The 17010-nt window shown below is 38.6% G+C and overlaps 5 protein-coding genes across 5 annotated transcripts; 3 read left to right on the plus strand and 2 right to left on the minus strand.

The window, feature by feature from the left end:
• Positions 1–18: 18 nt before the first annotated feature.
• Positions 19–1195, minus strand: LOC103457052 (trace amine-associated receptor 8a-like). Its single transcript, XM_017308483.1, has 2 exons — positions 1032–1195; positions 19–835 (listed from the first exon to the last, which is right to left on the minus strand). Exons 1-2 carry the CDS (start codon positions 1193–1195, stop codon positions 19–21), a joined length of 981 nt encoding a protein of 326 aa, XP_017163972.1.
• Positions 1196–2863: 1668 nt separating this feature from the next.
• On the plus strand, positions 2864–4076 carry LOC103457044 (trace amine-associated receptor 8a-like). The gene is made up of 2 exons (XM_017308485.1): positions 2864–3027; positions 3263–4076. Exons 1-2 carry the CDS (start codon positions 2864–2866, stop codon positions 4074–4076), a joined length of 978 nt encoding a protein of 325 aa, XP_017163974.1.
• Positions 4077–5684: 1608 nt separating this feature from the next.
• LOC103457035 (trace amine-associated receptor 13c-like) lies at positions 5685–6820 on the plus strand. Its single transcript, XM_008396944.2, has 2 exons — positions 5685–5848; positions 6010–6820. The coding sequence occupies exons 1-2, from the start codon at positions 5685–5687 to the stop codon at positions 6818–6820; spliced, it is 975 nt and encodes a 324-aa protein (XP_008395166.2).
• A 4364-nt stretch (positions 6821–11184) lies between these two features.
• On the minus strand, positions 11185–12534 carry LOC103457024 (trace amine-associated receptor 13c-like). The gene is made up of 2 exons (XM_008396934.1): positions 12362–12534; positions 11185–12245 (listed from the first exon to the last, which is right to left on the minus strand). Exons 1-2 carry the CDS (start codon positions 12532–12534, stop codon positions 11435–11437), a joined length of 984 nt encoding a protein of 327 aa, XP_008395156.1. The 3' UTR covers positions 11185–11434.
• A 2205-nt stretch (positions 12535–14739) lies between these two features.
• Positions 14740–15955, plus strand: LOC103457018 (trace amine-associated receptor 13c-like). Its single transcript, XM_008396925.1, has 2 exons — positions 14740–14909; positions 15008–15955. The coding sequence occupies exons 1-2, from the start codon at positions 14740–14742 to the stop codon at positions 15804–15806; spliced, it is 969 nt and encodes a 322-aa protein (XP_008395147.1). The 3' UTR covers positions 15807–15955.
• Positions 15956–17010: the final 1055 nt, after the last annotated feature.

Genomic DNA, 17010 nt, shown 5'->3' on the forward strand with positions numbered 1-17010 from the left:
TATATATTTACTTTCAGCTCAAAGTATATTGGCATCACAGGATCCAGGTTTCAGTATTTGAAGTGAAATAATATATTTTATAGAGTTCCTAAACCAGGGGTAGAAAAAGGCATAGATGAGAGGGTTTAGACAAGAATTAAAATAAAACAGGCATATTACAAATGCAGAAGACAACGTATTTAGTAGGGTGTCTTGTCCTACAAGTGTAACACAGAAATATGGACACAGGCACATCAGAAACGCAACAACGACAACTCCGAGAATCTTGGCTGCTTTCATCTCTGAGTCCTTAACAATTATTTTCCTTGAGTGTTGATGTGTGACGGCTGCAACATGGGAGCGCATGGCCTGAACCTGAGCTGCAGCCACCAGGAACACTCGCACATACAGGACTACAATGACAGTAATGGGAATAATGAAGGTTACAAAAAGATCTGCAACTTGTTCAGTAAAGCCAACGTTTATCACACACTCTCCAAAGCACGAATTAAACCTTCCAGGCTCTTTAAAATTCATCCTTAGTACTATGGTGACATAACTGAGAGAAGAGATCCAACACAATGAAATACACACACGGGCTCTTTTTGGAGTGACTTTTAGAGAATAGTGTAGAGGGTCACATATTGCCACATAGCGGTCAATTGATACGAGCACCATGTTTCCTACTGAGGCAGAGGTAACAACTACATCTAAAATATAGTATAAAACACACATTGAGTCATTTAGATACCAGCATCCATCTATGAGCATGAGCTGAAATAGAATTAGGAATCCCACAGAGAAGTCAGACACAGCCAGAGAGAGGAGGACCAGGTTGGTGGAGGTGTGAAGCTGCCTGAGGAGGAAGAACATATCACTCGTGCAGTTACTTCAAATTAAATGCAAGAGTGAAACTTTAAATGCACTTCAGAGTATCATGAAAACAGGTGGAAAATTGATCATGTGCATTGCTAAACATTTTTGCGACATGCATGCTGTGAGGCCAAATTTGCGTACGGCTGTACTGCAGTCACCATGACAAACTAGTTTACCTGAAGTGAGAAATGGAGATGATGACCAGCAGGTTGAGAGACACAGTGGTCACAGAAATAAAGCATAGCATAAAGGAAATCAACACTTTTTCAAACTGAGAACGGTTTAGTTTTCTGCAGGACAAGTTGGTAAATTGTGGAAAGCAAAGCTCATCTTCCTCCATCGTGGAAGGAACTGTTCTTCTGTGTCATAAAGACTATTTATCTGTGGCAAGTCTTTCTTGTGTTTGTTGCTATGTTGCTAKGCACATCAGGTCTCAAAGGTGTTCTGATTAAACCTGTGATGTTTACTGGATTGCATTTGAACTTTTATTCAGTTTAAATTCACTTTATCAATACATTTTCAATTCCAAACATATATTGTTGCAAGGCAATTTACAAAAACGTCATCACCTAAACCAACCGTTTGGGAATGCTCCCCCTTTTCCTATAATGTGAAGTATTTAGAGAAAAAAAATATATTTCAAATGAACTTTTAAAAATTAAAACGCAAACTTGAATTGAAGCATTAGTAAACATTTCCTCTTCTGCTAATCTTCATTTCAATCTCAAGCTTGAAGTATAAAAAATCCTTTTTAGTCTTTTTAGATGTAATGTTTAGTCAACACAGCGCAGCATGAAAGTCCATCAGAAAAGTCGTATCAATTGGGAGAATCGACTTCTTTTACAAGTATAAGTACTTAACACTGGTACTGACAAATACCAGCATCACTAACTGGAACACAGTGCACCAAATAATAAAATATTATTCATCAAAGTCTTGAGCTCATTTGTTTAAAGGAATTTAAAATTCCTTGAATCATTCCAGCCCCATTTCCAACCCGACTGCTCTGCAGGTTTTAGACGAGTCAAGCTTGACAAARACCTGGTAAAGAGCCAGTYATTTGATTCAGGTGCGTTGTGGCAGTCTGACAGTCTGATGCATGGTGGCCCAATGGCACAACAACTGGGAAAAACACAGCGGGGATTCGAACYGGCAACCCAGAGTTCTGTCACCAYTGACCCCAACATACCGGAGATAAAGGATCTGCAAACATGGAAAATTACAAAAATGTAGATACACAGAGKTTCTTTAAATCAAAGCTAAAAATGAATTTGGTTTAAACTGATTTTATTAAAACAGCATCTGGTGTAGAACCAAAGCCACTAATGGCAGTGCAATGTGATGAAACATGGGTCCAAAATGTGAAGCTGGAGAATATCTGTGTTGGAATGAAACATCCTGATAAAACAGAGGAAGAAAAAAAACATTTAATGTGTCAGTGTTGCTATGCTGGCATGGTTTTGGATCCAGACTAGAGGATAAGGCACTGAGAAAAAGATATTTCATTATGGAGTTAACTGTTCAACAAAACCTTTCAATCCTTCATTTATACAATTTCTKAAGGAATAATATAAATAATAAAGAGTAACATGTAAAGTTGCTGGTTTTCTTGCCTCATTTTGAATGCAGCTGCATCCAGATCTGTGTGGTTTGACGAAAGCTTTCCATTAAATTAGGTTGGACTTTCATATATATTATAATAGACATTTATATGTTTGTTTATTAATAAGTTCACAAACAGTTTAGTCAAGTTTATCAGAACCAAAAACATTGTCCACAACATCAGACATTAGTAATTAATAGAAATGTCAGTAAATCAGAAAGGCTTTAAATAATTAGACTTTTAAAAATATATATATTTTAAAAAAATGTTATGGCATGCTTTAATTTGCATACATTAGAAAAAAACAAAAAAAAAAAACAAAGGAGGAGTGGCTTGAAGWCCTGGTTAAAACATGAGTATTTGAGCCAAAGCTCTCAGAGCTTCGCTGGTGTTTCTTTTCTCTCGATGGAAGAAGAAGAACTCTGCTTTCCAAAACTCCTCAACTCTTCCTGCAAAAAGCTAAAGCATTCTCACTCTGAAACTTTGCTCATTTCCTTTCTATTGTGCTTCATTTCTCTCATCACTGTAACCCTGAATCTGCTGGTTATCATATCCATCTCTCATTTCAGGTGACATTTGACTTTACCAGTTTAAATGTAGAAAACTGTGAAAGGGAAAAGAAAAGCCTTATTTATATTAAAACAAATAAGAGCATAATGAGTTCACATAGGAAAATCAAATATTGGGGAMTGTGTGTAATATTTAACGCTTTAGAGTTTGCTGTGGTTTTGGCTGACTTATTGTGGGATCAACAGCTTTTACAATGATCTTGGCTAAAGTAACAGGTTTTCTCTACTTTCCCAGGCAGCTCCACAATCCCACCAACTTCATTCTTCTGTCTCTGGCTGCCTCAGAKGTCTGTGTGGGGCTTCTTCTTTTGTTTCAGATGATGACCGCGGATGGCTGCTGGTATTTTGGGGACTTTGTGTGTATTCTTTATTATGTTTTGGACATAATTATCAGCTCTATGTCAGTAGGAAACATGGTGCTCATATCAGTTGACCGCTATGTAGCTATTTGTGATCCTCTCCATTATCGCACCAAAATCACCYAGAAACGAGTCCAGGTGTGCGTTTCCCTGTTCTGGATCAGTTGTCTGCTCTATGCCATCGTGTTGTTGAGGAACAATTTGAAGCCAGGCAGATTTAACTCCTGCTCAGGGGAGTGTGTGATTCTTGTTGGTTTAAATGAACAGATTGTGGATCTTATTTTTATCCTCATCATCCCTGTCGCTGTCATCGTGGTTCTGTACGTGAGAGTGTTTGTGGTGGTTGTGACTCAGGTTCAGGCCATGAGGTCTCCTGCTCCAGCTGCCACACACCAGCGATCTGACAGAGTCATGATTCACAAATCAGAGATAAAAGCAGCTGTGACTCTAGGCGTCGTTGTGGTTGTGTTTCTGGTGTGCCTGTGCCCATATTACTGTGTTGTACTTATTAATCGCGATGCTATCCTCAATACTGTATCCACTGCCTTTGTCTTGTGTCTGTTTTATTTTAATTCCTGCCTTAACCCTCTGATTTATGCATTTTTCTATTCCTGGCTCAGAAAAGCTATTAGAGCTATTGTTACGCTTCAGATCTTACAGTCTGGATCGTCTGATGCCAGCCTGCTGTGAAGACACACAAAGGAATGGCTAAATCATCTATGTGGAGCAATAAATGCTTCAAAACTGAAGTCAGACTCTGACCTGTGGCCGATATGTGTCTACATGTGTGTGTACGTGTGTGTGTCTGTCATTTCATTGTTCTTTTTAGACCAGTTGTTTGTTCTCCTGACTCCCTGCTGGAGAAACGCTGCTTCCATCTGCAGTAGTTGGAGGCGGCTGTAAAGACCGTTTGGGATAAAAGTCTGTTCCCAAGAGATCCTGGGGCGATGACTGGAGTCTACAGGTGTGTGAGGGACACACTGACCAGAAATGTTCACAAGTCATTTCTTTTTCTAGTCAAGTCCTGGTCAGGATTCCAAACCTGCCCCTCTTTGTCTTGACCTAAATCATTGAGTTAACATTTCAAAATTTTCTTTCACTCTATCAATTTTAATAAATGATTTTGTTAGTCATTTAACATTTAATTTACCATAAAAAAACTACTTAAATATACTTTGTTATTTTGAAAATTGATCAAGTGCAGAATTTACCTCATCACACCTGAGCTTTGTTTTTTATTTAGAATAGTCTCATTTTAAGTTCACATTTAAAGCATAAATTACAACATGAAGAAGGTGACATGGTGGATGTCGCTAAGCAACATATGAAATGTTTGTACAAATTGGCTGCATGATGTTTTGGTCACCTGTTTGAGGATGTGCCCTCCTTTTATTGGGATTAAAGTTCTGAACATGGTGCATGTTCAAATCATCAAGTATCATTTTTTTTTTTTTTGTGAAATATAACAATATTTTGGAGTGCTTCTGCTGCAACACCATGTTGGATGTTTTCTAAAGCAAAATACAGAGGTCAGCAAGCAGTTACATCAAGTTACTGGAACCGATAAGCTGCCACTAAGCAAGCAGATTAACGATTCCATGGAATTTAACTACTGAGAGCCGCTTCTCTACAAGATGTGGTTCTCAGCTTCAATCTGTACTAAAACACAGAAAAAAGTCACTAGATTTATGATTTGTTTTTTGATAAAAAAAATAAATAAAAAAAACAGCAACTGTGGGCGATATTAATGAAAGAGCAACTTGAGCAAATGTGTAAACATTTTCTGAACCAAAATGAAGGATCTGGAATAAAGTCAAACTATTAACAATAACCTGTGTGAATGGATGCTTGCATATTAAATGTAGATCTTGTGTTAAGCAAATTTCTGCAGTTAATGTAACAAGAAAAGTGCTATAAGTACACAAAAATACAGACAAAGGCACAGCAGAAACACAGTTATAACAACCCCAAGAGTCCTGGCGGCTTTTATTTCAGATTTCTTCGGTTTTCCTGAATGCTGATGTGTGACGACTGCAACATGAGAGCGCATGGCCCGAATCTGAGACACAGCCACCACAAAGACTGTAWCATACAGAATTATGATGGCAGTAACAGGAAGAAGAAAAGCAAATAGGAGATCAACAATAAATCCTGTGAGGCCTATCTCAAATGTACACTCAGTTAGAAAAATCCCTTGCTGCCCCTGGTGGAGTGGAGTTCAGATGCTACAGTCAGGAAGGTGTGCCACAGAGTTCAACAGGTTATATAAGCTGGAGTTTGGTCTGAAAGTCATCAGAGATGGAAGGAGCTGAATTCTGCTTCCCAGAGCTCCTCAACACCTCCTGCAGTAAAGCAAAGCATTCACCCTCTGACCTGCTGCTTCTCTCCATTATTCTCGCTTTTATTTCTTTTCTCACAATGATTCTGAACTTGCTGGTCATCATCGCTATCATGCACTTCAGGTAAACATTTGTTTGAATGCAAAACTAAACAATGTATTAACAAAGCAGTACGGTGCAGAAGAAAGATACAGTGATTATATTTTATAATGAATTACGTAATGCTAACAGTTAGTGTTCAAGTAAGAAAATAATCTATGTGTTTGTGTTTTAAATCTTTCCAGGCAGCTTCGCACCTCCACAAATATCCTAATTGTGTCTCTGGCTTTCTCAGATTTCATCATGGGTTTCCTTCTGTTCTTTCTGGTTATCATGATAGACGGCTGCTGGTACCTTGGCAACATCATGTGTGTTTTGTACATCGTCTTGGGTTTTATTGTTGCATCTTCTTCAGTCGGAAACATGGTCCTCATTTCAATTGACCGCTACGTAGCCATCTGTGATCCTTTACATTATCCCACTAAGGTCACTCTAAAAAGAACCCAAGTGTCTGTTTCTGTGTGTTGGACTTGTTCTCTTGTTTATTCCACTGTGATTTTAAAGGAGGAYCTGCAACAACCAGGCAGATTTAATTCYTGTGTTGGAGAGTGTACATTTGATGTCGGCCTCTCTGGACTGATTGTTGATCTTGTTTCAGTTTTTCTTCTTCCTGTTACTGCCATCATAGTTCTGTATGTTACAGTCTTTGTGGTGGCTGTGTCTCAGATTCGGGCCATGCGCTCTCATGTTGCAGTCGTCACACATCAGCGTTCAGGAAAACCGAAGAAATCTGAAATAAAAGCCGCCAGGACTCTTGGGGTTGTTATAACTGTGTTTCTGCTGTGCCTTTGTCCGTATTTTTGTGTCTCATTTTTGATCGAAGACAGCTTATTTAATAGTTTATCAGGTATCTACATTATATCATTGTACTACTTGAATTCCTGTCTAAACCCTCTGATCTATGCATTGTTCTACCCCTGGTTTAGAAAATCTGTCAAAATTATTGTAACACTGGAAATTTTCAAATCTGGCTCCTCAAATGCAAACTTACTGTAAAGCTAAATCATGAATAGTACACTGTAACACTACAATTCCTGGTTTTGATGCATTACTACCTTAATCTTCACTGTTTTTGAAGATTTTATGCAATAGACAACCACATAGTGCTGACATGTGAAGTGGAAGGGAAAGAGTCATGGTTTTGGGGTTTGATCAGATTTGTGTTTTTCTGGTCTYGCTCTGAATACGATGCAGTAAATCCAAACATGATTGTGTGGTTATTGTTTGCCATGGAAACAATTTGAGACAAAAATAACTTGAAATAATTATTGATCTTGATTTCCTTTTTTGCAGTGTTTTCATAAAGAATAAAACATGTTTCATCATGGTTTCTGCACAGCATTAAAAAAAGCCTTTAAAGACATCAAAAGTGCAGCATGTAATTGTTTTAAAAATATTTTTTTTACGTATTTGTTGAAACTGTTGTTGTCGTAATAGATAATCTGCTCATCCTCCCCTCTTGCTCTCTGCTGCTGCTAGAGATTTTTTCTGTCTGCAGGTCCTGTTGTGATTGCTAAAGCTAGTTAGCACAGCCACAGATGAGGGCAGATCAATGGTTGTCCTATAATGGTAAGTTGTTTCTCCGCCATTAGCACATTTGTTAACGCAGTGTTCATGAGGATGAGTGACAGCGTTAGGCCCCGCCTCCCGCCTCTGATTGTTCATTTTTGGTTGAGTGCACAACATTTCTTCAGACTAGTTCAGGGAGGAGCTGGAGGACATTGATCTTTTCACAGATTATCTGTCTCATACTGTCACAACATGGTGACAGTTTTAACAAATATGTAAAAAACAGTTTTTTCACAGAAGTCAAATACTGCAGCTTTAAATTGATTTTGTTAAATCTAAGTCCATAAATGGTCTTAAAAAGCAAGAAATCTGAATCTCATATTTAAACCAAGAATGTTATTAGTTTTCAAGAAAAATAGGATGAGTTAAGAGGCTCTATGAATTATTGCTGGTAATGTACTGTATGTTAACATGAAGACCATGGCACAGTGTTTGCATGAAGTTACCTCTGCAGAGCATCAGACTCACAAGAGTATTCACATGACAGTATGTACTGGAAATCCTGCCAGCATCAACAAATACTGTTGCCAATAGTAGCTACTGGCTGTTGTAAAAGTCGCTAGATTACATCATTGCCTAATTTGCAKAATTTGATCTGGACAGTAGAGGAAAGGAAGACAAAAGTGATGAAAAATACTTGGAACAATTTAAACTCCTAGCAAACTTTAGGAAGTAATTTAGTCACGCTAACTTAATAATGTAAATAATTTGCCTGAATCAACACTACATRAATCTGTTTTATAAAATATCAAATTTAACTAATAGACAGTTATCAGCTCCCTGCTGGAGAGCAAAAAGCTGCTTGCCGATGATGACTACTATTTATTTTAGCTGTCATAAAGCACTAAATCTTAAATATAGGCTTGATAAAATTAATGCTTTGCTACTAATTGTCAACACTATGACAACTAGATAACATGGTCAAGAAAAAGTTTTAATTAAAAAAATGTTGCTAGTGGAAGAAGGTCAGCGATGCTAGCTTGACAGCTAACATCTTGCTTGCAAATAAAGGCTCATAGAGATTTGGTGAAAATGGTTCAGCATTGCAAGGACATGCACTTTAGAAACACTTTATCCAAATCACTTAGAGTTTATTCCATTTTCAAAACCCAAACAGAGTTTAAAAAATTTCTAAATATGGATAAATGCCTGTGGCCAAACTCTTGAGCTGAATACAACAGTGATCAACAGCATAAATGTTATGTTATAGGGTTTTTGAATTTGAGTTTATGTGTGTATGACCAAAACCGCAATGATTACCACCAAACGGATTTTTCATCTGGAAACAATAATCATTTTGTTGGTAAGAAAGTATATCTAGCATTAATATTTCTGGTGCGTTGTGCTCCGTAGAACAGAAACATCAAAGCATTTAAGAGACATGCAGTCTGGAATGCTGCAGGGCAGGAATGTGGTGGACAGACTTACTGTCTGTGATTCAGTTCAAGTGTGGTCAAATCATTTAAGCACAACATCAAGAAAGCTTACAATCATAACAAACATGTCAGACAAACATGCACTAYCTTCATTTTCACAACAAGGCAGTTCACAGGCTCTCTCTGCGTCTGTGTGTGTGCGTGCGTGTGTATCAAGTTACTTATCTGTACTTTTGTGTTATTTTACATTTTATATGCATTYGATTTATACATCTGTCATCARATTGATGGCCCCCAACTAAACCTTTAATATGATAGTAATGGAYTCAGATGTACTGCAGGGTTTGAACATTTATGTGCATGTGTTAGTTCAAGTTGTGTTCACTTTAGAACGCCAGTTCTGTGTTTAGATGTTTACATATTCTACACTCATATGCATACATCTCATTATTTGTATRCATCTCTTTTGTTTTTTCCAAGATGGAGAAATGTTATGACATTTAAAAGCAAAAGGCATTTAATAGTTTAAAATACACACTACTTTAATTTTGGACAAAGACAACCTGAGTGTCATGATTAGCGGTAGTTGTGGTGGTGAGGTAGACGAGGTGGACCCAGGTTGAAGTGAGAGAAATTATGATTTAATGATGAAATGACAAGATACACAATTCCAGACACAGACACAGGTGGGGTCAATTACACCAGAGCGTAATCAAGGGGAAACAAGATACAGCTGAAGACAATCAAGGGGTATGCAGGACAACACWGAGACTCAACTGAACACAGAAACCTAAATTAACACACARAAAAAACCAAGTCCTCACAGAGTYAATACAAAAAAGAGATTCATCAAGTTCAAAACAAAATATTACGTAGKAAAAACCTTGTTAAACATTTCTTGAACAGAGCCCCTCTGACTACATGAAGTAGGCTAAAGGAGAAACTTGCTCACCCGAGAGGTCTCGGTGTCASCCAGGACATCTAGAACGGTGCAGGCCTCGCTTCCCTCAGTCAGTTTTTATCATCAACAATAAGAAAGAGACGGGTTTCAAGGCCAAAACTATGACTGTCCAAAATTSTCCAAAAGGCCTGCATTACATTTGCCTTGTCTTGAAATCTTGAAGACGTCTGGAATAATATTCTCTAAACTACTGAAGGAGTGGAACCTTTTAGGAATGTGTCCAGTTACATCACATAAAGAAAAAATGACAGAATTGCAGTAAAATAAAAATGATAACCGTCAAACCTGGTGGTGGAGTAGGAGCCGGTTTTCTGCTTCAGAAACTAAACATCATGCCAGACTTGTTCAAAATGTTTTGACTGGTGTTCTGGATCAYTGTCCTGTTGGACCAACTAGTCTTAAAGGGATCCAGTTGTATCAATAGATATTATTTAAGATTTTTCATTTTTCAGATGTCAAGAGAATACAGTAAAAACTGCTGGCCGTTTGGTTTTTATAAAMTTAAATTAAATGTTGTCACATGGACATTGCCATGCTGCAATGCCATGTGACAATATGGCATTGCAGGTCGTATTGCAGGTCCAATTGCACTAACTCCGTCCAGTGGCTCTGTCCAGCCAAAAGAACAAGTAACAATATGAAGCCTCTTCAATTTGAACYGCAGCACATTGAAATCAATGGAATTGTAGAAATTACAACAGGTAATGAAGATGAGGAGGACCAAACAGAGGAAGAGGACAGAGTTGGTCGAAAAAGCTGGTGTTTGTGCTGCTGCCACCTTCAGCTTTGCAACTGAAACAATGACTGACATGTACCTGTGGTCAGACTGTGTGACCCGGTAAGGARTTCATGGTCTAGTCTTCAGTCCAGTGTCAGGCCCATAGTTTCACATTCAGTGCCAGTGGCAGTAGCAATAGTTTGTTATCATTTAAAAGAACTTCAAGTGTTGCTTGTCTCTGATGTTTCTCYGAGAGTCTTTCACTCGCTAGYCAGTGGTGGGGTTTAGGCGCTTTGTGGATAAAACTGATCGGCACAGCTTTTGGTTTCAGGTTGCGAGTAAAACAACCACTTGTTAGGTCCTTCATTAGTTTTGTTTGTAGAAATGACTCAAAGTCTTCTGGAAAGAAATGTTGAGAGAAAAAAKGTGGGTCCTTCAGAAGTTGTGYTCACCTGTTTTCCACTGTGCTCTTGTTTGTTTCTATTTCATGTGAGACATGTTACAGACTCACCTCACTATTTCTTTTTTTATTACAGCCAACTATGACTGTAAATTACATTACAGTTCTGTTTCCATCAATGACAGTCAAAGAAATATAATTCATACTCTATTTCTGTATTCCTTTTTTACAGACACAATCAGCTTTCTTATAAAATAAAAATTAATTATTATAATTATAAATTAATATCCACACAGCAAATCCAGGATAGATTATTTAGAGGTAAAGGAAAAGAGGTCCTGCAATGACTGTGATGGTTAAAATATACAGAGAAAAAAAAAGAAATTCAAGTTTGAGGACTCACTTAAGAAATTATGTTGAAAATGTATGGTCAAATTGTGGTTGGTTTGAGTTGAATGATTCATAAATTAATCATACGCTGAATTTGGAATATCAAAACAAGGGAATGCAGATGTCAATGAACAGTGGGGAAAATGCATCGACAGATCAGGACATGTCCAGGTTGTAAGTCTGTAACCTCACTGCTCTACATGATGTTGGCCTGAGAGGATCCGGCCTTCAGTATCTGCAGGGTGAAAATTAGTTTAATAGTTTTCCTAAACCAGGGAAAGAATAAGACATAGATCAATGGGTTTAAACAGGAGTTAAGATAAAACAGAAAAAAAGCAAAGGATGAAGCACTAAACTGGGTCTCYCCACCGGTAACTGAGAGGAAAAAGTATGGACATATGCATATCAGAAATGCAGCTGCAACAACCCCAAGCGTCCTGGCTGATTTGAGTTCAGATCTCTTAACGTTACCTCTGACTGAACCCTGGAGGGAGACGGCTGCAACACGRGCGCGCATGACCCGAGCCTGAGACACGGCCACCACAAACACTCTCACGTACAGGATGATGATGATGGTGACGGGACCGATGAAGAAAAACAAGACGTCTATTATTCCAGCAGCTTTATCAAATCCAGCCACGCAGTCCCCAACACATGAATTAAACCTGCCTGGCTGTCCCAGATTTTCTTTGAAAACTATAAAGACACAGACGGCAGAAAACATCCAGCACAACGAAACGCACACACACACTCTTTTCTGTGTGACTGTGGTGGGATACTGGAAAGGGTTACAGACAGCTACATAGCAGTCCACTGATATGAGCACCATGTTCTCTACTGATGCAGATGTAATAACATAATCAACGATGTAATACAGAACACACATGAAGTCGCCAAGATACCAGCAGCCGTCAATGAGAAGGATCTGAAAGACTATGAGGAAACCCACCAAGAAATCTGAGACAGCCAAGGAGAGGAGGAGGATGTTGGTGGGCGTGTGGAGCTGCCTGGAGGAGAACAACAACATCAGTATTCAAAGAAGAAATATTATTCAGCAAAGARAAACTTATCTAAAGAGCAACCACCTCTCGCGACTTTCTATACTGTTCAAACATCTAATTACTTGAAGTGGGAGATAGAGATGATGACCAGCAGGTTAAGGGTCACAGTGAGCCAAGACACACAGGATAGTAAGCAGTACATGAGYGCTGAGGTTGAATGAGGAAGCGTGATCTTCCTGCAGGAGGAATTGAGGAGTTGTGGGAAGCAGAGTTCAGCCTCCTCGAGGCGCCGCATGATCACAGACAGGAGGAAAGCTCTGCCAAGCTTCTGGCTGACGCTCTGACTTTATCATCCTGTGAAGTGCCGGTGTGGATGGAGGGTGAGCCTGCTGAGCCAGACCCCTGGGGTCTCATCACCACACACAGACAGGACAGTTCTCCAGCAGATGGCTCCAGTGCTGCTGTTACTGGGAGCTGACCTAGTCTTGATGTTGTTCATTTTAAAAAATGAGTTCACAGTAAGTGAGTTCACCTCTGGAAGGATTTGTTTCACCCCATTTGTTTAACCGGTAGAAACGTCTCACTGCATCAGGACTTTGAAGACGTTCGTTTACAACTGGAGCTGACATGTTTGTGACTGTGTACATTCAGTCACTCATAAAGTGATTAAAAATATATATTGAACACATCAATGTTTTTTTTATTTTATTTAAATTTTCCAAATGAGGCAACTAGCAAAAACCTACATAATTCACACATACAAAGAAAGTGAAACAAATTAGTTAAAGCTCACACAGGGTCCATTCCACCGCTCCTGGGACCGCGGGAGGGTGAAGAAACTTAGCATCTGGTCTGATTCAAATAGTAAACTACTCCCTCTTAATCTCCCCCTGTGAGTTTTCGGCATCACCTGTCACAATGAACTATAAATCAATTAATCGCATGATAARTTAAAAGAAACTCAATAATTTTYATTTGCTTCATTTMTCGTTTTTCTCTCTTTTTACCAAAAGCTGAATGATAAAAGTCTTCAGTCTGGTGTTTTKGTCTCAACTATSCGTTTTGAAAGATAATTTTGTTTACAGAGACTTTATAATTCATTTTATTTGTTGTTTCTGTTGTGTTTTGAACACAGCCCATTCAGATGACTGCAATTCAGCAAAATCCTGTAAATCAGCCAYCATTTGACATCATGTCTGCTGAAGCAAGAGAATGCCTAAAACATGCAGGGCAGTGTGCCTGGAGGACCAGGGCTGAAAAACTCTGATCCAGCTGAACTCATTACTCACCACTGACTCCTTCCTTTGTGCTCCATTACACCCACCATCATCTCCCTGTTCATTCCCAGTTTTGCCTTCTATTTCTTATATTAAAAGGCACAATGGCTATGGGGGAATTTTTATGCCATAGTCCAAGAGCACATTTTCAGTCTGAGAGCAGGATTACAGGTGCTTTGTTCTCAAAATTTAATACTTTTGCTTACATTTTCATTTTGAAAGCAATATTTYATATATTTCTTCTCAAAACTTGTAATGATTGTACTCAAATTTCTCCTCGCGCTCAGACTTGGTCTCTGCCTTAGTCCTTGTGGTGTTGGTCGCAGGTTCGATTCCCAGCCTGCCGACATTTGCCCTCTCTCATTATCCTCCTTCCTGTCAAACTACTTTCAAATGTAGGCCACTAATGCCAACAAAACCTTAAAAAAAAGATGCAGAAAGTGGATTGTGAATGAAACTTCCCCTTTAATAGTTTACAGAGGATCATAATAACAAACCTCTCATTCTACTATTAGAAACCCTAGAACTGCCATTACACCATCAGTCTGTTGAGAACACATTTAATCAAATCTATTCTATGTGACATAATAGAACAGATTTGATATATGTGCTAAAAGCTTTGTTTATTAAAGCGTTTAACACAAAATGAAGCACTACTATCAGGCACAAGAATGTCTTTATGCTCTGTGATATCAAGGAAATTAAAAATGGAACAGATTCTGTTTGATAAAGATCCACTAGAATAACATTTTCTCTGAGGGTTCATGTACTTAGAAAAAGAAAATCACAATCAACTGTCAGTACAAGATTGAGGGTGTGAGGTCGGGATTGGATATGTCTGTTTGTGTTCTGACAAAAAATAAATAAATAAATAAATCAGCTGTTTCACAAAGCCAAATGTTTACTTCCAAGCTTTTAACTTTCTGAAAAATTCTGTTTAATTTTTAATTCCTCTTATCAATCTTCCCTGAGATCTTGTCCTATCACCTCTGTAATGGTGTCTTGCGAGACTACAGTCTGAAAAAGACAATATTAAATGCTACGAAATAAGGAAATCAGAATTGTTTGCTTAATTGACATTTGATAACCCCTCCCATTGGGCAAAGACCAAATATTCAGGTCCAGCCTCCATGTCACTGCAGAACCAGAGACACTTAAATTAGTTTCTGATAGAAAGCTGGCAGAGTTGAGCGGCTCCTCATCTCCCTTTGTATTTTTGGAAAATGCAAACTGTTGAAGAAGATGAACTGTGCTATCCACACCTCAACTCATCCTGCAGGAAGGCCACGCGTCCTCCCTCTCTGTCCATGCTTATTTATATAGCACTATCCTTGATTGCTCTTCTTACTGTGATTTTAAACTTACTGGTCATCATTTCTGTCTGCCACTTTAAGTAATTAAAAAAAACAGAATTATATAAATATTAACATGTAATGGACTTCTCTTTAAATTTCAGAAATTACTATATGTGTTGTTTTCTCATTTCTGCAGGAGGCTCCACAGCCCCACCAACATCCTGCTGCTCTCTCTGGCTGTCTCAGACTGCCTGGTGGGATTCCTCATTTCATTCCAGATAGAGCTGATAGATGGCTGCTGGTATCTTGGGGACATCATGTGTGCCATTTACTTTGTTTCAGACTATGCAATTACATCCGCCTCAGTGGGAACCATGGTGCTTATTTCTGTTGACCGTTACGTGGCCATCTGTTACCCCCTGCATTACCCCAGTAAAGTCACATCAGAGAGAGCAAAAATTTGTGCTGTCATTTGTTGGATTTCTTCTGTTCTGTTTCAMAGYTTCCTGCTGAGAAGTAACCTGCAAAAACCAGGCAGGTACAACTCCTGCTCTGGAGAGTGTGTAGTTRGTGTTGATTATGTTGGAGAGATCCTTGACCTTCTGCTGTCCTTCGTBGGTCCTGTCGCTGCCACCCTCATTCTGTATGTCAGAGTGTTTGTAGTGGTTGTGTCTCAKGCTCGAGCCATGCAGTCTCGCGTTGCAGCGGTCTCTGTGAGCRTCACAGCTAAGAARTCTGAAATCAAGGCAGCTGTTATCCTTGGGGTTGTCGTAGTTGTGTTTCTGATGTGCAYCTGCCCATATTWCTGTGTCACAYTSATGGCTGAGGAYGCTGGGGTCAGTGCKTCATCCGTGGCTWTCCTCYTGTTTTATTTTAATTCCACCCTGAACCCTTTGATCTACGCCCTGTTTTATCCCTGGTTTAGGAAATCAGTTAAACTCATTCTTACGCTGCAGATCCTGAAAACTGGTTCCTCTAACACTAATGTGGTTTGAAGCACAATGAGATACAGATTTAAATGTACAAAGATGCAGGTACAGAGGAACTCTTTCTGATATTKACACTTCATACTGAAGGTCCAATAAAATAATGAGTTTAATAAAAGTGTGTGYTTCCACCGTAGGAATACATCGAAGATTTTGTCTCTTACYAACTAACTGAACATAGATGAACCAATTTCAGAAAAATATGACCTGAACTCTATAAAAATAAAAGTCAATATCCAAATCCCAAAATATCCGCTCCCACAAAATCCGTCTTCACCAGATCGAGGTGTTACAAAATAAGTTGGAGATATAAAGAATACACTTATTCACAAACTTGTACAAGTGTGATACAAGGTCACTGGTAAAGCAGATGTGATTAAATGCAGTTTTGAACTGAAATATTGATGAATCTGTCTTCTCATGTAAGCAGCAGCTTTTTAGGGAAAATTTGAGGTGTGTGTGATGTGATAAATGCTGAAAGAGTGTTAAGGTTCTTTTCAGTACAGATCAGATTCGCCAGCTGACAAAAACTCCACACATGGCATGTTGGTTGAATGTAGTGCTGACTGACTGTACAGTTTTATGCACAAATATGCCTGCAAGTGTTCATCCACCGGACAGGTCTGTTAATAAACTGTCAACATAGTTAAAGTGTCCATTATGGCTACTTTTAGTTAACCACGCTGTAAATGTTACGATTACAGATTGTTTTGTACTTTATTAGCAGTTAACAAAATCATTTGTGAAATGTAAAAAGAAAAAATGTTAAAAAATAGAAAAACATTGTGCTGTTTAGCAAGAGTTTTATATCCTCATGTGGGTTAGTGCTGTATCACTTTGCACTCTATAAAACTGGTCTTATAAGACATGGTTTCTTGGTGATTTCTTTTTTTTTCCAGTTTGTTTGCTAAGCTTTTCTCTAGTTTGCTTCCACAGATTCATCTTTAAAGATGTCAGATGCAAAAACTGATCGACTGCTCTTATACCAAAGAAGTTGACACCTGAATTATGGAGGTGGAGGATGAATTATGCCTTTGGCAAAACTCATATCTACTTGTGAATATTTTAAACGTACACCTGGAGCGCCTAACCAGTTGATCACGATCGACCGGCTGATATCAGGAAGTCGATCTCTACACCACCTCCTCTCGTTTGATGCACTATCAAAATATTCATTAATATCCAAAACACTTAAAAAGACCCTTAAAAAGAA

Source organism: Poecilia reticulata, linkage group LG2 (genome assembly GCF_000633615.1).
Source record: "Poecilia reticulata strain Guanapo linkage group LG2, Guppy_female_1.0+MT, whole genome shotgun sequence".
Lineage (NCBI taxonomy): Eukaryota > Metazoa > Chordata > Actinopteri > Cyprinodontiformes > Poeciliidae > Poecilia > Poecilia reticulata.

What these genes read in the sequence shown, in the direction of transcription:
- LOC103457052 (XM_017308483.1), bottom strand. Translation starts at nt 1,195, where the DNA reads ATGGAGGAAGATGAGCTTTGCTTTCCACAATTTACCAACTTGTCCTGC. An exon ending in ATCTCCATTTCTCACTTCAG is followed by an intron (nt 836 to 1,031) that starts GTAAACTAGTTT and finishes CTTCCTCCTCAG; the next exon opens with GCAGCTTCACACCTCCACCA.